The 22,280-nt window shown below is 46.6% G+C and overlaps 1 protein-coding gene across 2 annotated transcripts in view; it reads left to right on the forward strand.

Annotated features, from left to right (window-relative positions):
• The first annotated feature begins 422 nt into the window (after positions 1 to 422).
• FUBP3 (far upstream element binding protein 3) overlaps positions 423 to 22,280 on the forward strand; it is a 49,859-nt gene continuing 28,001 nt past the window's right edge. For both annotated transcript variants that reach the window (XM_055541405.1, XM_055541406.1), the window contains exons 1-2: positions 423 to 577; positions 12,583 to 12,688. In XM_055541405.1, the coding sequence (XP_055397380.1) occupies positions 494 to 577; positions 12,583 to 12,688 (190 nt within the window). In that variant the 5' untranslated portion in view covers positions 423 to 493. The remainder of the gene's footprint in view (positions 578 to 12,582; positions 12,689 to 22,280) is intronic.

A 22,280-nucleotide genomic window follows, 5' to 3' on the forward strand; every position in this document is an offset into this window, starting at 1 on the left:
CACCCTCTGTGTCCTCACGGTGCCATTTCAAACCGCTTAGTCCCAATATTCCTAATCGATGGTCACTTTCTGAGAGGGACAGCCAAGGTGCCGTCTAGGGAAAGCCACGTCACTCCCCTCTGGGTTTCCAAACAGCCGACAGCCGGGCATCTCGGACCACAGACACACGCCTCAAAAAGTCTGTCACGACATCCTCGAAGGCCCTAGATGAAGTCGCGTCTGGAAATGGCCAGGGAGCGACCGGTCCCCTCAAGACCAGACGACAGGGCCCGCCCCTCCACTTCCGGCCGGACCGAAGTCACGTGCCGCGACCCTGCCCCGCAGACGCGGCTCCTCTCGCGTCGGCGAGCGTCCCGGCTTCCCTTCCGCCGGAAGTGGGGCGACTTTCCCTTTCCGGCTACGGGTCCCCAAGTGGAGCGGGAGGCCGGACAGGGGAGCCGAGCGGCGGTGGCGGCGGCGGCGGCGGCGGAGGCGGGCGGCGGCGGGGGCGGCAATGGCGGAGCTGGTGCAGGGGCAGAGCGCTCCGGTGGGGATGAAGGCTGAGGGCTTCGTGGACGCTCTGCACCGGGTCCGGCAGGTACGCGCGCGGCCGGCCGGCGGGAGCACGGGAGCCCGAGGCGGGGCCGGTCGGGCCTGATGGGGAGGAGGAGGGGGTCTGGCCAGGGGGCGGGACGTAAACCTGGGCTGACGCCCCAGCTGGGCGCTTCGGTAGTTTCTTGGGGCGCCTGCAGCCGGGAGGAGCCATGGGATGAGGCACCAGTGGGAGGACCAAGGCCCAGACTGTCGGGCGGGTCTCCTAGGTTCCTGCAGCTGCTGGGAAAGGGTTGACCCAGGACGCCTGGGCCCTGTCGCGCCCTCGCGCCGGGGTGGGGGCTGGACCAGCATGGCAGCCAGCCTGGGGTTCTGAGGTTTACAGGGGTAGGGAACTGGGGGGCTCACGGAGTGAACCCGGGTCTGGGCAGAAGGGGCCTGTCTCAGGCCCAGTAGCTCTTAAAAGTGGGGAAACAGCCTGTTCAGACTAGGAATTAGAGGGTAGTTTACTTTTGAGGGCGCTCTGGGAGAGGGAAGTTATTAAGTAGATGTGGATGGTCCATAAGACATAGACATTCCTTATGGGCAATAGTTTTTCCTCTTTCAGGGAGCATATGATAATGGAGTCATTCCAGCAGTGAAATTTGACCATCTGACAATGTCGTGCATTTTGTCAGAGTTAAATAAACTGATTTTTAAGAGGTTTGCAAGCTTCCCTGGAGAATGAATATGGGACCTGCCAGAAATACTCTTTGGTTTCTGGTATGATGCTTAGAACAGAACCTGTATTGTGTGTGAAACTTAGTGATAAGTTAGCTCTAACACTTAAACTTCTTTGCTGAGTGTCTCATACTCATCATCTTTTCCTATTTAATTGTAGGCATACTAACGAATTCTTTAAAAGTTGGGCTATAACTAATTACTGCTTGATTCCTAACAGAAAGCTACAGGACCCATTGTATTAGAAGAAAGTCTCAACTTGGTCGCTTGAAGATATGGTCTTTACACCTCTTTCCAGTATTCCAGGGGAGGGAACCCTACCTGTTTCCCAGATACTGACTTTTCATTTTAATACTGATGCTCCTGTAGACATTACATTGGATCCCAGAAGTTTCCAAACCTGTGGTTCAGCCTAAAATTTTATCCGATGACTTGTTACTTACTGCCTAGGCACCAAGCAATATGCTAGTGAGTATCCATCTTACTTAGACTTCAGAGCCAGCCAGTGGCTGTAATGGATGAACAGTGCCATCCAGCTCCCCTTCCACCACTCTGCTTGCCGGCGTGTTACACTGCTCTCCTCTACAGTACAGGGTCCTGAACCTTGTTTCTCACTGGCTACTAACATGTAATGGCTTTTCACTCTGTGCTGATGTGTGACAATCACCTTGTCGGCCTCTGTGTCCAGGAAGAAGTATAGTCACTACCCTAAAGAGCTCAGATCCTCAGTGTGCAGAAGGCCTATAGTTGAACATAAAATGAATTTTGAACCTTTGAGAAGACTTTCTGCTTCTCTTGAGCCAGTGGTTGAACTCGTATTCTTGGACAACCTGCTCAAGAGGGAGAGAGACCCTCTGTTTATATGCTGACCTAATGTGGATTGTTGAAGCAGTGGTGTTTACTACTAGCAGAGGCAACTTCACTGGAACTGTTCCCAGCTCTGAAATGCACCCCTGACTGGAGCAGTTGTAAGCCCCATGGAGACAGTGCTGTAAGTGTGTCACTTCTGAATGTTAACAGCTGGAGGGCGATACTATCTCCAAGGACTGATGGCCTTAAAAACTAAAGAAAACACAGGTTTGTGGCTAATTTTAGGTTTATTTATAGATTTGCATTGGGCACGAATGGGATGTTAGAAATCTAAAATATTGTGTGCTTACAGTAAAGCTTACTTCAAAGGGCCTCATACTATTTGGGCATCTGGTGGTGGTGTTTCTACTTTGCCATTGTATACACAGCGTGTTACAGAGGTGTGTTTTCCGCCCTGCCACCCCCACCTCCCCACCCCTCCAGTAATTGGAGATAAAAGACAGTGTATTTCTTTAAATGATTGCAAAGCTTTCCCTTCTCTCAGGTACCCTTGTAAACACCAGGGTCTGTTGGTAAGGCCCTCCTAAGTTAGTCAGGGAGCACTGAACTGTCTGATGCTCAGTTTATCCAGAATATCACAGTAGAGTCTGAGTTGACCCTGCTTGGATTTGAACCTGTGGTTTCTCTTGAGTCTGCTATGTGGAGTCCAGCACCTAATCCACTAAGCTTCCATCCTAGCCTCTTGAAGCCTCTTTTCATATCCTTTGGACGCTTTCCAACAAAGGGAGCCAGTTGTTGCTGTTAGTTCGCCCTGAGCCTGGCATTCCTAGATCTGAAGGGAATCTCTGAAGATGTCATATAAAATTTAAAATCTCTGCAGCAGCATGAAGTCCGGTGAGTTAATAGTGTTTGGCCAAAGGGCTCACATAGCCATTTTGTAGGAAAGTACACACACATGTAGAAAGGTGTTCTAATTCGATCCCACTGGTGAAGATCTAAAACTGCTGGGTATTAAAAAAAAATCATGTCCAGTTCTCAGAAGTCATTGACTGGTTAGCAAAATGAAAGTGTGTCTTCCGCTCATTGTTTAGAGAGCACAGGGTCCAGATAAGAATGGGATGTGGACTCTAAAGCCAGGTTTTCCTGTACTGTGGCCCCACTGCACCTCTACCCTGACTGCTGTCTCTCAGGCTTTCAAGGGAACTTCGTGGAAATTATGGACGAATTAGATGCAAACCTGTTTTGTCTTATTTCATTTTTCTAAAAATATAAAAGCGTTCCCGGAAAGCCCACTGTGATGATTTAGTAGCATCCACGTCCAGGGTCACCCATCTGCATGTTACCAGGACAGTGTCACACCACTGTGTCTTAGAGGTCCCCAGCAGCCTTCTATGAGCTGGGCCACCCGCCTGCCAGTCGTCACCCAAATAGACATTCTTTTGCCAGACTGCCAGGGCTTTTTAAGGCTTTAAGGTCCTATTTTGCCCTCAACCCAATCAGCACCTCTGCACTGCATAACTCGAAAGGGTTCTGTTCCCATACATACAGCATATGTATGGTGGCTGATGGCATTGGGCATCTGGGTGCTTCTTCCAAATGATTGTGACCAAACCAGTGGTGAGTCTGTGGAAAGTAACATTTTGACCGGTTTTAAGACCTAGGACCCATTCTTTACCAGCACTTTTTCTGGGAGCTGGTGGGCGGCACGGGGCCTCAGAAGTTCCACAGTCCGCCCGGACATGCTTTCCAGTGCCGCCAGTTCACACTTTGAGCCTGAGCAGTCGATGGTTCAGCCCCTGTGCTGTGGAGATACACTGCGTGTCCTTTAACAGACTGTGCGTCCATCATTTAAAGAAAAGGCCTGTGTTCATTTCCCGCTGCACACCCCTTGTGAAGGGACGCCTTTGCTCACCTCATGTGTGATGTATGCACCTCACAACAGAGTCATGGGTACTCAATGCTCAGTTGCTGTGAGTTTACTCCACTGAGACCATCTCAGGCATGCCCGCTGGTTGAGGAGCTCAAGTCATCGTTTCACAAGGGACTAACTCCGATGTGTGCATTCTTTTGAACTTTCTCAGACACTTGAAGAAAAGCAGCATCTGCAGGACATCTGTGGGCTGCTCTGTATTTAGAGGTATATAGAGGACCCTACAGGGAGCAAGTTCCTGGGTAAGGGTTTTCATGATGCGACTGAGCCCCTTTGGGTCACCAGACTTCATCTTTGGTGTTGAAAAAGGGTAAATAAAGAATGCATTCCACTGGATGCCTCTTAACACTGTTCTCATTTTCAGCTGAGGCTTCTTTATCTTTCTTGTAAAATCTGTCAGCCCATGTGTATCATCAAATTAATGTTTCTGTTACATGTCCCAAATTCAAATTTGCCTAGACCAGAGTTTTCAAACTGGTGGCCTGTGGACTGGAGAAGGCTCAGAGTGGTCCTGCAGGCCTGTACTGTTTGACCACAGGGGTCCACCACTTGATAACCAGAACAATTCCATGCGAAAATGGAAATTTCCAGCTCAGCCTTGGCCACACTGCTCCCATGTTCTGCAGTGAGCTGGAGCTGAGTAGCAGGAGCTCAGTAGCAGCTGCCCCTTTGGACGTGATATTGACTCTCTGGGTTGCCTGGGTTCCCACCACCTCGCTTTATGCTGCCCATTGGATTGCCTAATCAGCAGCTTTTTCCCCTCATCTTTGTCCAAATTGTAAGTCCATACTGTTACTTGAAATTTCTGTTGGAGAGAACTCTGGGTGGAGAGTTAGGACATCTGAGTCTTTTGCAAATAGCTACATGACCTGGGGCCAGCTTGGCCTTTCCCAGCGTTTGATCTACAAGCTGTTCATAGGTCTTCCATGGAAAGGGCTCATGGCCAGAGAGGTCTGGGGGATACAGGGTTAAATAAAGGTGAATTGGCTTCTTCACTTCAGGACTTCTCGGAGCCCTTGTTGTTATGCTCAGTCTTGACTAACTCTTTGCAGCCCTCTGGCCTGCCAGGTTCCTCTGTCCATGGAGTTTTCCAGGCTCGAATACTGGAGTGGGTTGCCATTTCTCGGAACCCTAAGTTTGCTTCTATTCATAAGGTCATACTAGGGTTTGGGATATGCATTGTAAATATGCATAAGAAGATCTGTCACTTCTTACCCTCTTTTCATGAAACCAGATCACCTCCTGTGGATCAGACTTTAGGAAACATTAAGCTAGATAATCTCAATGGCCCCTTCAAGCTCACAAACATTCAGAGCTTCTGTCTAGGTAGATCTGAAAAAAATTTTGATGGTATTATTTTGATTCTTTTCCTTGCTAATGTGTTGTGTTGGGTGTCTATTCAAGCTTCCCCTCTCCCTAGCTTTTCTGTGCAATTCTTTCACTCTGTTAAGAATCATCCCTCTTGAAAATGTTCTGCGTTTAGAATTCAGTTACAAGGATACTTGGGAAAGAATAGCCAATACTTTTGGAAGCATGAACTGCATTTTTATCCTAATGTCAGATGATAGCAAAGCACTTGCAAGACTGAGTAGCGTTCATGGAAATTGTGATGTAATTCAGATTGCCTGCCGTTATTTGAGGATCTGCTGAGTCCAGGGCCCCTTGCTGGGTGCTGGGCCATTGTAACGATTAGTAAGACAAGTTTACCACTGGTTTTATCATACCAGAATTAGCTCCTCACAACAACCAAGTGAAATAGTCAAGATAAGGGTTATAATTCCCATTTTATATTTGAAAATAATAAGCCAAAGGTAGAAAAAGCAGTTTTCTCAGAAGCACACAAATAATTAACATACGCAATAGTTCTTGGACCCTGTCTTCTGCGTTCTAAGAGCGACTTGGTTCCTTTGTAGTGGTAGTTTGGTAGTTTTCAATTTCAATGAGAATTCTGCAGCAGGGTCTTAAAGCATTGAAAGGATGCTGGTGCAATTAGATGGAAAATAAGGAAGAGAGGGCTTCCCTGGTGGCTCAGAAGGTAAAGAATCCATCTGCAAAGCAGGATACCCGAGTTCGATCTCTGGGTCGGGAAGATCCCCTGGAGAAAGGAATGGCTACCCACTCCAGTATTCTTGCCTGGAGAATTCCTTGGACAGAGAAGCCTGGTGGGCTACAGTCCATAGGGTCCCAAAGAGTCAGACATGATGGAACAACTAACACTACGGGAGAAAAGTAATGGTCATGTCATCTTTAGGGCCTTTGAGGGGGCTCCTAGCTGGAAAAGTATTTTGGCTTAGAGCCTCAGCTGGTCATCGTAGCATTTTGCCTACAGGAGGCTTCTCTATATTAAATTTAGCAGACATTTACTGAGTACTTTCTATGTGCCAAACATTTTGCTGTGTGTTAGGGAGGTTCTTTAACTTTTTTTGGAGCGTGGAACTTTACAAGACTCCTGAAAACTTTGAACTATGTCTCAGAAATATTTAAATAGTTCTGTCTGTTATTTCAGGAGGTTTATGAATTCTCTAAAGCTAACCCCTGGAGCTCCCAGTCAAGGAACCTTTGTCCTTGGAGTACCAGGATGATTGAGAGGTCCATGCCTCAAAGAGCTCCCTACAGTGAGGAGAGTATAATCAATAACTTCCTCCATGAGATCGTACCACTTAAAGGTAGTTGACACAGTGCTTTGCAAACAGATAATCGAGTGTTTAATTCTCACCAAATGTGGGTGGCCTGTAGTTGTCAGGAAAAGCTACCAAGAAGAGCTGATACCGTATTCGATTGTTTTGGTTAATGCCAGTTAATAGGGCAGGATCAGACAGGGCCCCACCTCTAATGGCAACCGCAGTAGCTCCCATTCAGTGAGCTTGTGTGATGGTGTGTGCCAGGCAAGGACTTTGATTCAGGTTCTCTCATTTGATGCTTACGGAATACACAGGAGGTAGTGAAGTGATTATTGAGATGACTGGATTCATTCTATATGAGTTCCAGTTCTGGTTCTGAAAATTACTCGGTTAGTGACTTTGGACAAGTTATCTAACATCTAGGCCTCAATTTTTCTCATCTGTAAAATGGAGGTCGTGGGTGGTGGTTTATATGTATACACACATACATATAAAACCACCATATAGATATATGTATATATTTATGGAATAGCTTGGGAGATAGAAGTGGGTAGTGACTGAAAGGAGTTTGAGACCAGCTTCGAGGGTACCAGTCATGTACTGTTTCCTGATCAGGATGCTGGTTGCACAGGCATTTTTGTATATGAAAATTCAGGTTAACAACTTGCCTATGTACTTTTCCGTATTATTATTAATTCAATAAAGGATTAAAATAGCAAGCACTTCTCTTTCCTTACAGTGTGCCCAGCATTGTTCCGGGTGCCTTACATTGTTATCTTGGTATCCCCTTGGATACAGTTCCAGCAGATTGGCTCCAAACCCCATAGAATTGAGACTAGTAGCTACTTTCTGAGGTCACTGTGAGGATTAAATGAGGGCACCATCAGACACTTAGTACACAGCAAGCTTAATATACAATCTGTCCTCTTAGTAACCTAGATAGTGGGCTTGACTCTATCCATGGCTCTAGATCCTGCTCTCTGGGACTTGATCACTCTTAGCCACTGGGTTCCACTGCTCTGGCCACATACTGTTTCTTCCAGCTGTGGGGAGTAGAGACTTTCCATCCAGCCTGTGAATTCACCAGGGGTGAATTCTCCAGGGCAGGGCCACTCGGGGCAACTTGAGAGCAGAGGTTCCAGGGACGCAAGTTGGGTTCCTCCTCTCCAAGTGGTGGTGTGACCTGTCACCTCTGCTTGCTGGCCCCATGAGAATCAACAGTGACTCTTGAGTAGCACGGACACAGCATGTGGATGACTTGCTGCGCCTCAGATGGCCTTGCCTGTTTCCATTTAGTGTGAAGTTTTACTGAATGTGAAGTTGTGAAAAGAGACACAGCTTCCTGTTTGGATTTATGGGGTGAGCTACTCTGATGACAGAACAGATGTGCACTGGGATTAATTAATTGCCCTGGTTCTAAGTGAACCTTCAATATTCTTTTTACTTCATATTTTAAAATCATTGTAAAATTTAGATTTACTTAAAATGTTTTTGAACATTCATCCATGCACATCCCCAAATTGCCTTGTGCTCCTTGGAAAACAATGGTTTAGTTCGCCCCTGCATTTTTCAGGGAGCAAGACCACTGAAGGTGGACCACTGAAGGTCTTGCCCAAGGTCATACACTGGAAGGGCCAGCTAGAAAGGCCGGACTCATGACTGACCACTGGTCCAGTGCTCCCCTTCCCGTCTCCACATTTCCACTAGCGGCTGGCAGTGGAGGTTAAATGTCATGGCATTGATTTATAAATATTTCATCTATTACGGTGCTTAAAATAGCACAGGTAGTGAGGTAACCCACTCTTGCCGCCTTCCCTCCAGAAGGGGGGAAAGTGAATCAAGTAGCAGAAAATCAGTACCAGCGTTCCCTCAAGGTTGTGGGTTCAGATAAGCGTTGGCATGGCCTTGTTCTTGGAATATCCTGGCTTCTGTGGCTCTTTTCTGGCCTGCACCATTATTAACTGAAGATGTACCTTGCTTCCCTTAAGCAGCTGCTGTTCAGGATGGTCAGTTACAGGCATGACGAATTGCTGGAGTTCTGTGTACTGGAGCCCATTAGGCTTTAAGTCCTCGGGGAGTGACTCTGGTTAAGAAAGCATTAGGTGGAAATAAGAGGGACAGTTAGCCTAGTGCCGTGATTAGTAGCATGGACTCGAGTCAGGCAGCCTGTGCTTCAGCACTGTTTCTGCCACTTATAAGATGTGTGACTCTGGGCAGGTCACTCAGCTTCTTTTAAGCTTCACTTTTCCTTGTCTTAAAATGGAAATAATACTGCTAACCTCCTAAAGAATCATCATGAGAGAAAATGAGATAGCATCTTTAAACTGCTCTTAGAGTGCCTAGACATAGTAAGCACTCATAACACTTTAACTCTTATTATTTTAGAAGGCATTTAAAATCATTTCTTAGAACAAGGTTGCATTTGTTTGAATAAAGGAATACATTGTTTCTTTATTGCTATAAAGAAATATTACAAAAATTATTGCAAAATATTACATTATAAATATAAAAATTACAAAGTATATTGTAATATCAATGTAAAGTATGATATAATTGTGTATTATAATGTTAAAATACTTCTAACGTTTGTTTAGCCAGGGTTCAAGTGCAGTTATTGACTTCAGGGCTACAACTCTTAACCATTATCCTGTACTACTTTTCTCTTAGTGAAAATTTCCCAAATTTATAGCTGCCCGAAGCAAACATGATTTAAAAACAAATCTGAAATCCTCAGTCATGTTTTAGGAGGCTTGTTGACTTAATCAAAGGTAGGAGCAGAAAAGCTACTGTAACATAATGGTTTATTATCTCAGCTTTGGCAGAAAGTGACATTCTGGCAATATATGAAACATAGTATATAAATTATAAAGAAGGCCAAGGACTCAGGAATAACATCTTGGCTACTTTGGAAGGAAGGAAGAAGCTCTGGAAGCCAAGAGGCATCAACAGAAGAGGGTAGAGAGGGACTTCCTGGTGCTGGAGTGGTTTAGATTTTGCCTTCCAATGCCAGGGTTACCAGTTCAATCCCTGGCTGGGGAACTAAGATCCCACTTGCCTCGTGGCCAAAAAACCAAAACATGAAACAGAAGCAGTATTGAAAGAAATTCAGAAAAGACTTGAAAAATGGTCCACATTAAAAAAAAAAAAAATGGATAGAGTGTGCCAAATATGTAGAGCTTATCCTCTCTTTGAGAGTGATTCGGCATGCATGCTATTGAGGGACTCCACTGATAATCACACCCTTTTCCCCTGTGTTTCAGGGTCCTCCTCACTGTCTCTTGCCAATATTTTGGTCTGTCTTTAAACCAATAATCTTGGAAAGCCCCACATCGGCCATTTACCTGCTCAGTCCATTGTGGCAAATGAAAGGGTCTCCATGGGGGCATAAACTGCTGCAGTATTCTCGCCTTTTAATCACTTGCTTTCCCAGCTGAGTCCTTAAAGATAATTTTTGCATCTTAAGTAAGTAGCCAACTTTCCACTAGCTTATCCAAAACAAATATGGAGAGCAAGATTACGAGTTGGTGGTAAAATGCTGTTAGGCAAGATTTATACAGTATTTTGTTTTAGAGCAAATGGCCACTTGTCTTGAAGTTTGAATATAGGAGATGAGGTTTCTATCAGCAGTCTCTCTCAACTTTGAGTGTTTAACTTAAAATAATATTTTAAAACAAGCACCTATCCAGGCTACCATCATCTGTAGCCTCGACAGGGCAAACTCTTTTTTAAGTCCAGATATTAAATTATATACATGTATATGCTCTGCACAGCATATGATCTCTGTGAAATGGGTGTGGCTGTGTTCTAATGAATCTTTATTTACCAAGATAGGTAGTTCACCAGCTATGGCTTGCTGACTTCAGGCCTAGAATAATTCCTAAATGGCCTTGCTACTTTTGTCCCCTTTGAATCTATTTTCTTTGTCCAAGGGAATCTTTTAAAATCATAAATCAGCAAGTTACTTTTTTTACTAAGTCTTGTAGTTGCCTCCCATCACCCTTCATATAAAACCCAAGCCCCGGATTTCTCTGACAGTCCATTGGTTAGGACTCCACGCTTCCACTCCTTGGGGCACAGGTTCAATCGCTGGTCAGGGAACTAAGATCTTGCAACCCAAGGGGGTGCAGCATTAATTAATAAATTAATTCTCTATATATACATATAATTCAAGCCCCTTCCAATGACCTCTAAAGCCCTACATGAACTGGCCATTGCCCACCTCTTGGAATACATCTGGTTCCTTCTATTCTAGTGACATCAACCTCTCTTTGAGGCACACACCTGCCAAGCTTGCTCTAGCCTCAGGGTCTTGGAACAAGCTATTTCCTCTGCCTGTAATGCTCTTCCTCATCATGCAGGTCTCAGATGCCAGCTGCCTTCCCTGGTCACCCCATTTAAAGCATCCGCTCCTGAAGGCTCTGTGTGTCCTTGCCTTTCAGTTAGTATTGTGTATCAGCAGCTGAAATGATCAGCTTATTGATTAGCTTGTGTACCTGTGCTCCCCCTGGACTCTGCACCACTGAGCCTGGGACATAGTAGGCCCCAGCTCTGTTGGGTGAGTGATTAGCTTGTGTACCTGTGTCTCCCCCCGACTCTGCACCACTGAGCCTGGGACATAGTAGGCCCCAGCTCTGTTGGGTGAGTGATTAGCTTGTGTACCTGTGACTCCCCCCGACTCTGCAGCACTGAGCCTGGGACATAGTAGGCCCTCAGCTCTGTTGGGTGAGTGATTAGCTTGTGTACCTGTGACTCCCCCCGACTCTGCACCACTGAGCCTGGGACATAGTACGCCCTCAGCTCTGTTGGGGGAGCTGCCTTGTCTTACAGCCCTGGTATTTGCGAAGTGCTTTCTCATGTGCAAAGCTCATTTGTGTTCAGAGTATGTTGTTATCTTTCCAGAAACTATGAAGCAGATGGTGTTATACCTGGAAGATCTTAGGCAGAGAGGAAAAGTACTTGGCCGACATCACAGAACTAGTAAATGAAAGGATGAGACCTGATCCAGGGTACCTAACATTAAATTCTGCCTTAGGTTTGCAGTATCGTGACTGTCTTTGGTTGTTTATTTGTCTAAAGTACTTTATGTTGGTTCCAGAAGCTCTCAGACTTCTGGGCACATTTGGACAACCTCAGGAAAACTACCTCTGAAAGGCTCTGCTCTGGGACATCTGTGCTGGCTGTCCCTTAATCCACCCTGGCTTGTTAGGCTTAACTGAGGGACTAACATCAAGAGCAGTTGCAAACATTCCATTGATTGAATCAGAATTAATTTATGTGAGCATCACATTTAATCCCTAATTCCTAGTAGATACATGTAGGAAGCTCTCCACAGCATCTGTTTCTGGCGGAAATTTAATAGCTGTGTTCTGTTCTTTAACTGACAGGTAAATATTAAAAGTTAAAGTAGCACTCACAGGTTATCTTGATTTCTCCAGTGCAGGAATCCTTCCAAACTAGTCTTGACAGACGGTCACCCCCCTGCTGTTTGGACTTCCAGTGAAGAGCAGCTTGTTTTATGTTTCCATGTATTCCATCATCAGTTTATAGGGGTTGAAGTTTTAAGATGACAAACATTTCTAAAGAGCTGTCAGATTTGAACAAATTCATGGCCTTTTAAATATTGCTGGGGAATTTGCTCCTTAAGGAAACCATGTGTTAAAATATTTTGAACAAAGTTCTTCATATTGTTGGCCTGCTTTTTTCCTTAAAATGTGGTATAGCTGTATTTTAAGTGATGACTTAAAAATTTGCTTGTGGAAGACACGTTTTTGGAAGTATCATTTCAAAAGACACCTTATGACTAAGACTAAAAGAAAACTCAGGAGTGCAAAGTCCTTGTCCTGTGACGCTGTTTTAATTAATCTCCTTTGGGTGGAGAAATGGGGTAACAGCCCTTTAAAGAAGACTGTCTTCCTCCCTTGATGGAGCCATGATTTGTTACTGAGTATTTAAATCTGGTTCTCTCTGTAGATTGCTGCTAAAATTGATTCAATTCCTCACTTGAATAATTCCACACCTCTAGTGGACCCCTCAGTGTATGGCTATGGAGTACAGAAGCGGCCCTTGGATGATGGAGGTAAGTTGCCGTAAATGCCTTTGCCTTTCAGGTGGTGGTGAGCCTGCCGGTTCAGTTGAAAGCTATGTCAGCCATTTCCTTAACAGCTTTCTCCAGCATCACTCTAAAGAAGAGTGGTTGAAGGGAAATATTTAAGATGATTTTCCTCAGCAATTCTGCAGCGTTTGAGTTCTTATTTGCCTTGATAATACAGGAAATCTTTTCAGCTGGGTGAGAGGGTAAAAGACAGTCTTAAAGCATCAGCTTGGAAGTAATTTGACTGCTTGGAGTTTTGCTTGATTTAGCCTCTGTTATTCCAGTGCATATGTGGGAATTGAAGTTCCCACTTTTCTCCAAAGAAAAACTGAGATTGGGGCATGGCTCTGAGGAAGCTATGACTACATACTGACCTTAAAAAAAGGAAAGAGGAGTCATGATCTTCCTTCAGTCTCTCTGCTGGGTTTGTTTGTTTGTTTTTCTTCTTCTTCACCACTCCCGTTTATAACAGGCGCTTGCTAGCAGCATCCATTTCCCTTTCATTCGTTCCTTTTTTTATTTCACTGGTTTGTTTATATACCCTACTCATCCCCAGAAGGATTTGAGACCACTCAGAAGTGTGTATTACCAACACTTTGGCTAAGAGACTCAGATGGGTTTCTGCAGAGCACATGGACTTCCTTTATCATGTTTCATCTCCTGCAAAGTAGGACTTGAAGGGACCCTGTAATATGCTAGGTTACATGTGAAGATGCGTGTAGTGGCTGGGCCAGTGTCTGCCCTCCCTGTCCTCAGTCTGCACGTGTACCAACCGTGTCGGGATGTTCATATTTCTGTGATACAGCATTAAATGAAAAAAATCAAGGTATGCTGCTGCTGCTGCTAAGTCACTTCAGTTGTGTCCGACTCTGTGCGACCCCAGAGACGTCAGCCCACTAGGCTCCCCCGTCCCTGGGATTCTCCAGGCAAGAACACTGGAGTGGGTTGCCATTTCCTTCTCCAATGCATGAAAGTGAAGAGTGAAAGTGAAGTCGCTCAGTCGTGTCTGACTCTTCGCGACCCCATGGACTGCAGCCCACCAGGCTCCTCAGTCCGTGGGATTCTCCAGGCAAGAGTACTGGAGTGCGGTGCCAGCAGTATATATTGTGTAATCTTCTTTTCTTAAAAAAGTGCATGTTTTATGTTCTCGGAAAAAAAATGTAATGTGGCATGACTGATTGCTCTGGTCTCTGAGGATTCTAAAAGAGCTCGGCCATGGGTTTTATAAGCAGAATAATTGTATAAACTCTCACGGTGCGAATTTTAAGGGCACAACACTCAATTTGGGTATCGAAATTCTTGTCTATTTAAGAAAATTATCAGTGTTTATGATCACATACACAAACTCTTCCCCAAGGCCACTGGAACTAAGGTGACCATTTACACTGCTCCTCTGAAACAGTACACTGTGGTCGTCTTACATTTGATTGGTATCAGTGATATCTTAGGCTAAATATGAGTGATTTCATTGTCTGCATTTTTGCCTTAGCAGAAAGCTGTCATGCAAAGTAACCTTTTCGGGGCAATCATGTTTCAGTTTCCCTTACAGGACATCAGTGTAAAAATAACACGAAGTGTCCAACTCTGAGCATATGTATCATTAATGGACAGTGTCTCTCAGGCCACCGTTTCCAGAAATGGAGATCAGTGCATTTCACAACTCTCAGCCTTGTTTTCACCCACTGCATGATGTTCAAGTGTAAAACTTATGCTTACAGAAAATAGTATGGCTATGTCGTTTGCCTGATGAGGGCCTAAAAATTTGCAAATGGAACCCTTAGCATCTTGCAGACTTTTTTTCTCCCAGTAAGAGATAAAGGTTCAGTCTTTGGATTAGGAAGATCCCCTGGAGTAGGAAATGGCAACCCAATATTGCCATTATTCTCCAGTATTCTTCACTGGAGAACCCCATGGACAGAAGCCTGGCGGGCTACAGTCCATAGGGTTGCAAAGTCGGACACGACTGAGCAACTGAGCATGCATGCATGCAATCCTTTGCACACCCTTTTGGAAGAATGTAGCTAGTAAGTCACCAGCAAGTCCAGACTCTTATTTGAAACTCCAGTCCATTATTATATGTATATCATCACCTCTTTTTTGAGAACCATAATTTTTTGCATGTCTGCCTTTGGGGGACTCAGTTCTTATGATCAGAGAATGAATGCAGTTTCTCTCCTCCTCCAAAATGTTAAGTCTACTTTTAGTAGGAAAGAACTGAGACAGTACCTTTTCACCTGGGCCTGGGTCCTCCCTCATCCACAGGCCTGTGTCTCTTACCACAACAATGCACTGTATTTTGAACCACAAGAGATTTCCCTCAGCATTGCAATTTGAAAAAATTAATCCTCTCTTCTGTTTAGATAGCAGAATTTTTTTTTTTCCACAAGTTGGTCTCTGTGTAGAATTTGAGATGTGCTGAGGACAGAAATGGTATGGACCTAACAGAAGTAGAAGATATTAAGAAGAGATGGCAAGAATACACAGAAGAACTGTACAAAAAAGATCTTCACGACCCAGATAATCACGATGGTGTGATCACTGACCTAGAGCAAGATATCCTGGAATGTGAAGTCAAGTGGGCCTTAGAAAGCATCACTACAAACAAAGCTAGTGGAGGTGATAGAATTCCAGTTGAGCTATTCCAAATCCTAAAAGATGATGCTGTGAAAGTGCTGCATTCAATATGCCAGCAAATTTGGAAAACTCAGCAGTGGCCACAGGACTGGAAAAGGTCAGTTTTCATTCCACTCCCAAAGAAAGGCAATGCCAAAGAATGCTCAAACTACCGCACAATTGCACTCATCTCACATGCTAGTCAAGTAATGCTCAAAATTCTCCAAGCCAGGCTTCAGCAATATGTGAACCATGAACTTCCTGATGTTCAAGCTGGTTTTAGAAAAGGCAGAGGAACCAGAGATCAAATTGCCAACATCCACTGGATCATGGAAAAAGCAAGAGAGTTCCAGAAAAACATCTATTTCTGCTTTATTGACTATGCCAAAGCCTTTGACTGTGTGGATCACAGTAAACTGTGGAAAATTCTGAAAGAGATGGAAATACCAGACCACCTGATCTACCTCTTGAGAAATTTGTATGCAGGTCAAGAAGCAACAGTTAGAACTGGACATGGAACAACAGACTGGTTCCAGATAGGAAAAGGAGTACGTCAAGGCTGTATATTGTCACCCTGCTTATTTAACGTATATGCAGAGTACATCATGAGAAACGCTGGACTGGAAGAAGCACAAGCCGGAATCAAGATTGCCGGGAGAAATATCAATAACCTCAGATATGCAGATGACACCACCCTTATGGCAGAAAGTGAAGAGGAACTAAAAAGCCTCTTGATGAAAGTGAAAGCGAAGAGTGAAAAAGTTGGCTTAAAGCTCAACATTCAGAAAACGAAGATCATGGCATCCAGTCCCATCACTTCATGGGAAATAGATGGGGAAACAGTGTCAGACTTGATTTTTCTGGGCTCCAAAATCACTGCAGATGGTGACTGCAGCCATGAAATTAAAAGACGCTTACTCCTTGGAAGGAAAGTTATGACCAACCTAGATAGCATATTCAAAAGCAGAGACATCACTTTGCCAACAAAGGTTCGTCTAGTCAAGGCTATGGTTTTTCCTTTGGTCATGTATGGATGTGAGAGTTGGACTGTGAAGAAGGCTGAGCGCCGAAGAATTGATGCTTCTGAACTGTGGTGTTGGAGAAGACTGTTGAGAGTCCCTTGGACTGCAAGGAGATCCAACCAGTCCATCCTGAAGGAGATCAGCCCTGGGATTTCTTTGGAAGGAATGATGCTGAGGCTGAAACTCCTCATGCCTCATGCGAAGAGCTGACGCATTGGAAAAGACTCTGATGCTGGGAGGGATTAGGGGCAGGAGGAGAAGGGGACGACAGAGGATGAGATGGCTGGATGGTATCACTGACTCGATGGACGTGAGTCTGAGTGAACTTCGGGAATTGGTGATGGACAGGGAGGCCTGGCGTGCTGCGATTCATGGGGTCGCCAAGAGTCAGACACGACTGAGCGACTGATCTGATCTGATCTGATCTGAGGAGCTTAGGGAGAGCTGGGCATCTGGGTCCTGCCCCAGGCTCTTGTCAGTTGTCCCCTGACAGGGCTGAGGTCACTGGGCCAGTTCTGTCCTCGTGAATAAATATGTGGATAAACAGAGCCCGTCATGGAAAGAGATGCTCATGTTTATCAGACAGCTTTCTAAGGATCACAGTCTCACTGTTTGTGAGGTGAAAGCTTAGAAAAGCAGAGACGACCAACAGGCAGGAATCCCGGCACTTTTTTATTAGCCATAAAGATTTCCCAGGACTTGGCAGTTTTTTTGTTTGCTTGGTTTGGCTCGGAAATTTTTTGACAGAAGTTCAGCAGATTGCTTCAGCAGTGTGAACTTGCTAACTTTCCTGTGGAGCCGGGTTCTTTGACCTTTAGGAGGTTAAAGTGCAGTCCCCTAGAGGTTTTTTGGAGGTGTTACTTGGGTCTGTTTAAAAGTACTGCAACTGATAAGTCAACCAGAAAGAACTTTAACTTAGGGCTAATTTGGGACATTGGGATATGCAAGCTCATGTATGAATGGGAAGATTTTAAACGGTGCTAGGCAGTAAAACAGAAAGAAAGATTTGTTCCTGATGCAGAAAGCGATCTGGGGTCGTTGTATTCCAAGGCAGTTTGGAGTTGTCCGTCAGACTGCCGGTTTAGGAGCCACTTGGAACCCAAGAGCTTCATGCCCAGCTTCCAGGGCTGGCCTCGGTCTGTGGCCTGGGAAGCGCAGCACTCTGCTGTCCTCCAGCTTCGGGTCAGGTGCTTTGAACTCTGAACATCTTCTGTTGTGGCACCCACGCTTTCTCGCGGTCTTTGAGGTGTGCCTACCGATTCGGGAAGGGCCCCGCAGGTCTCCATGTGACAGCGTTCCCATCTAGTACCTTCTTCAGGCTTCCGTTGGACTCACAGAACCAGTTCCATCTCTGGTCTAAGAGTCGTGGCCGCTTCCGGTAACTGGGGGCCCAGCCCTCCCCAACGTGACCGCCACCTCCTGCCCTCTAGGCTGGCTCCCCCGTTCTGTGCTCTGTGGCCGCCTCCTCACAGGTCTTCTCTTTGCCTAGCTGACTCCTCAGTCTCGGAGCGGCCGTGTCTTCCTCCTGGAGTCCTGTCTTCCTCCTCTTCTATGACTCTGTCCAGTGCCCCACTCCGGCACCGCCTCACCTCTTTGGTTCCCCCAGCCCTCCTGGTCACCCCCACCCCCCCGCCCCATTCTCACACGCCTGCCTCGGGAGGGGGTCAGAGACAGCGCTCCGCCCTCACCTTCGCCCTCAACTTCGACAGCAGGTCGCCTGTCCTCTTCCTGGGGCTCGTCCCGTATGCGTTCTTTAGGAGGCAGAGACTGTCGCCTCCTGCGCCTTCCAGATTCCGCTTGCCCATAGTCAGAGAGATGGTTTCTTGATTTCCCTGCCTCGCTCCTTCAGTGAGTAAATGCTCCATGTCCAAGTTCTCCCTCTGCGCATCCTGTGATGAGCATGTAGGAAATTTTGTGAAGAGTAAGCTCCAAATTTAAGAGAACAGAACTAGGTAAGTGATTTAGAAGTGCAGATTTCAGTTTAATCTACATCAGAAGTTGACAAACTTTTTCTCAGGTTTGTAGGCCATAGGGTCTCTGCCCCACTCACTGAGCTCTGCCATTGGCACTCGGAAGCACTTGGACCACTCCTAAACAAGTGAGCGGGACTGTGTCCCCTAACTGGTTGTTTACAAGAACGGGAAGCCGGCCCTCCTCCAGCCAGCCTTGTCAAATAATTAACTCCAACACTTGCTTAATCCTCAGTTAGGAAGGGGTGCGGGGGATCCCCCTCCCTAGTTTCCTTAAACCTCCCTGTCTCAGGTTCCCCTGTCCGACTCCTGACTGCCAGAGGGAGCAGCTGATTTCTGGCATTTCTGTGGAGCTGTCGACAGGTGGACGAGACACCCCTCCCCCATTCTCCTCCCTGTTTCCAGGGGCAGCGAGAGCATCTTACCCAGGTTTTTACCCTGGGAGAGATTTAGGTCCTCATATCCCCATGAGCTTTTTAGTTGAATCAAACAGACCACACTGTCCCTGTCTCTTCTGTGAAGAGTGGCACCAGAATTAGAACCTGGGGTAAGTAAAGAGCTGTTCCCGCCATTGCAAGGGGCGGGGCTGGGGGGTGTCACACTAGTGATTTTGAAAATATGCCTTTGGTAGGTAAACCTCTGGTACTTTTGTAAGACCATTTTAGATTCACCACCATTTCTATTCCTCGTGTGGTGTGAAGGAAGGAGTTTTTAGGTGCACTGCCAGATGAATCATTTACAGGAAGATTGGAAGGGATGTGTGTGTGTGTGGTCCTTTCCAAGTTTCATTTCGGCACTGGTGGCATAAGGCAAGGAGAAGGAGGAAAAAACAGTGAGGAGGAAAGATAAATTGAGGTCCCAGGCTTTTCAGAGAGAGAAGAGGGCTGAGAGGTGCCTGTGCTTGGGAGTGGTGAGGGCCGGTTCTTGGAGCCGCCTGGCTGATGTGTCTGGACCCCTGCCCCTGCTCCTCAGGGGGGAGCGTCTGCTTTGCACAGACAGGAACATGTACCTCGGAGCTGCTGCTATTTTCCCCAAGTCGGGGGGGGTCATGGTGGATGCTGCAGGTGTGAAGAGCGGAGACTAAAACTTGGTTCCTAAGAGTCGCAGGGGAAGAAATCAGGGGTGTTGTTAAGCAGTAGTCTTCAGGCTGGGGTGCGTGACGTCTGCCTGGGGTGGACGGGCTCACGGATCCTCCTCCAGCTCTTGCACCTCTGTGCACCCTCTGCCCTTAAACGGATGGGTCTCTGAGAATCGTGTCTGCTGGGGACTCCACGTGGGGTCTTCCCCTTTCCACACCCTTTCTAACAGCACCCTTCTTTACTTTGTGGTGAGGCAAAGTCCTCAAACACCTTAAAAGGGGTGAGTCTGTGGGCCTTCCCTGGCGGTCCAGTGTTTAAGAATCCACCTGCCAATGCAAGGGAGGTGGGTTCCATGTTTCCATCAGAACTAGTCACTGCACACTTACTAAAACATGTGTGTAACTGTGTTAATAAAAAAGTTTATTAAATACATATCCCAAATATGTATACATATATGGTCTCTTCTGTTTTCTATTTCATTTTTTAATAAAGTTGGTTGTGCCCCCCTAAACTGGTTTCATTACTACTGGATGAAATGGAAATAAGCCATAGTGCTGTAAATAAACATCGCACACTTTATTTTTCCTCTTAATTTTCCTCCAGAGACCCCTGGCGGGGCACTGGCACTGGGGAGGGGCGCAGGTGCACCCCTCGCACCTCTGTGCCCCTGGAGACAAGGGTAGCTGCCGCTTATCGTGGTGCCTTCTGCTGTCCTCACTAGACTCTAAGCTGGTTTGTTTATGGCTGTGTGGGTCTTCGTTGCTGTGCTCGGGCTGTCTCTGGTTGCAGAGAGCAGGGGCTAATCTCCAGTGGCCGTGCCCAGGCGTCCCGTTGTGGTGGCGTTTCTTGTTGTGGCTTGTGGGCTCTAGAGCTCGAGCTCAGTAGTCCTGGCACACAGGCTTAGTTGCCCCAAGGCACGTGAAATCTTCCTGGATCAGGGATCAAATCTATGTCAGCCGCATTAGCAGGCAGATTCTTAACCGCTGAACCACCAGGGAAGGTGGACCTCTAAACTTCTTGAAGGCAAATATGACCTTGCTCACCATTTTATGCCCAGGACCCAGCATGGCGCCCAATACCCGAAAGGTGGTGCAGGGGTCACCTGGGCATAGGCATTCACGCACCTGTGCCCTTTGCTGAGGCACCTCCATCAGTCAGATGAGACTGGTGGTAACAGCCTCTGCCTCCCAGGGCGCTTGTAGGACTGAATGGGTTTGTACCCGTGAGGCACCTAGAGAAGCACCCTCGGAGACTAGTGGTGGGCCTTTCCCATCACGGGGCATATTCAGCTGCAGCTGAGAGTGACATTATTGAGATAAACTGGATTTACACTCACTTTTAAAAAAAATAAAAATTTGCCAAATTAGTAGCAGGTTACTTGCCTAGGGACTCTCAGCTGAATTTAGCCTGTCAGTGTTGTGGGCCCTGGGGCATGAGCTGCTGCATTAGAACACAGGAAGCCTTTGTGTTGTCCTTGGGAGAAGAGCTTTTTAAAGCTGCTTTGGAAACTGCAGAAGTGGCCGCAGCTAACTGCTGGTGTGGCTGACACTGGTCAGAGTCGCGGAGTCGGGAATCCAAGCCCGGGCGCAGGATTGCATTCTGAGGCTGAAGAGGAAGGTTTGGTTGATTTATCTTGCCGGTCACTGTAGCACTGTGGGCATGTTCTCCCTGACCTGCCCTCTCACCCGTCCCGGGTCCGCTGCTCTGTGTGTGTGTTTTCAGTGTTACAAGCGATGCCGGGCACTTGGCCCCTTGGGCTATTTTGAGGCGGGGCTTGGGGGGTCTAACCATTGAGATTGTGTGTATTATAAAGCCGGGTATATTCCCAGTGATATTTTGTTAGCATTTTTGTGGAGCGGGTTGAGGGTGGGGGGTGAATGGAGACTATTTTTCCTCCTCTCTAAGGTGAAAAAAATGTGTCCAGTGCCTTATTTTTTTCAAAGATCATGATTGAAATTGGCGGCGGATGACTCTCCAGAAAGGCGTTCTCCTTTTTTCCTCATGGATGCTTCCTCTGGGAAGCTCATCTTCCCATTGCCCAGATGGCCTCCCATTGTAGAGCGTGCAGGATACGTGAGAGCCGCTCCTGTGTGTACCTGCGCGCGTACCCGGAAGTCTGAGGCCAGGCGAACCGTGGTTGACCAGCAGGGGCCATTAAGAGGAAGTAGGACTGATTTTATTCAGCATCTTTCCTTTTTTTACAGTAAAATGACTGATTGTTCAATCGAGCTTGCTCGATGTCCCCACATGCCTGCCTCATCTGACCCTGTTCATCCTGAAGAGGAAGAAAAGCCCCCCGTTTGTTTGCCATATGAGTGTGGCCAGTGTCCCTTATCCAACTGCTGGCTTTCATTTTTAGGCACCAAATGGGAATGTTTCAGAAGGGAGTGAAACTTTAAATCACTCTTTTCCTCCTTGAGCTCTGGCATTTGCGTGGAGGAGAGAGATGATCCATGCTGTTTAATAAGAGTTCAGCAACTTAAAGGTTGGGTGTGCATGTGAATTTGATTTCAGTCTTCAGCGGGGGCTCCCAGCGGCCCGTCTGTTGGTGGGATGACAGTGTGCGCCCTTGTATTTTCCATCTCTCTAAGCGCCTCCACTTGTCGCCAGAGCATTTTGCTGTCAGAAATGATAACGGTGTGCGTGACACCCGTGACACATACTTTGCCAACAAAAAGGAATTTCCTTTTTTTGATGAGAACAAAACTTCAAATGGCTTTTGAGCAGGAGCCCCCGGAACGTCCTCGTGAATCTCGTGAGGCCCTCTGTGGCAGTGCCACCCTTCACCGCGCTGCCGCTTTTCTAGCCGAAGTGTCGGTAGATCATCGGCCTTGTGACATCTCTCACCAGATAGCGCCGCAGACCCTGAGCCAAGGTCCGGCCACGTTGCCCC

Source organism: Bubalus kerabau, chromosome 11 (genome assembly GCF_029407905.1).
Source record: "Bubalus kerabau isolate K-KA32 ecotype Philippines breed swamp buffalo chromosome 11, PCC_UOA_SB_1v2, whole genome shotgun sequence".
Lineage (NCBI taxonomy): Eukaryota > Metazoa > Chordata > Mammalia > Artiodactyla > Bovidae > Bubalus > Bubalus kerabau.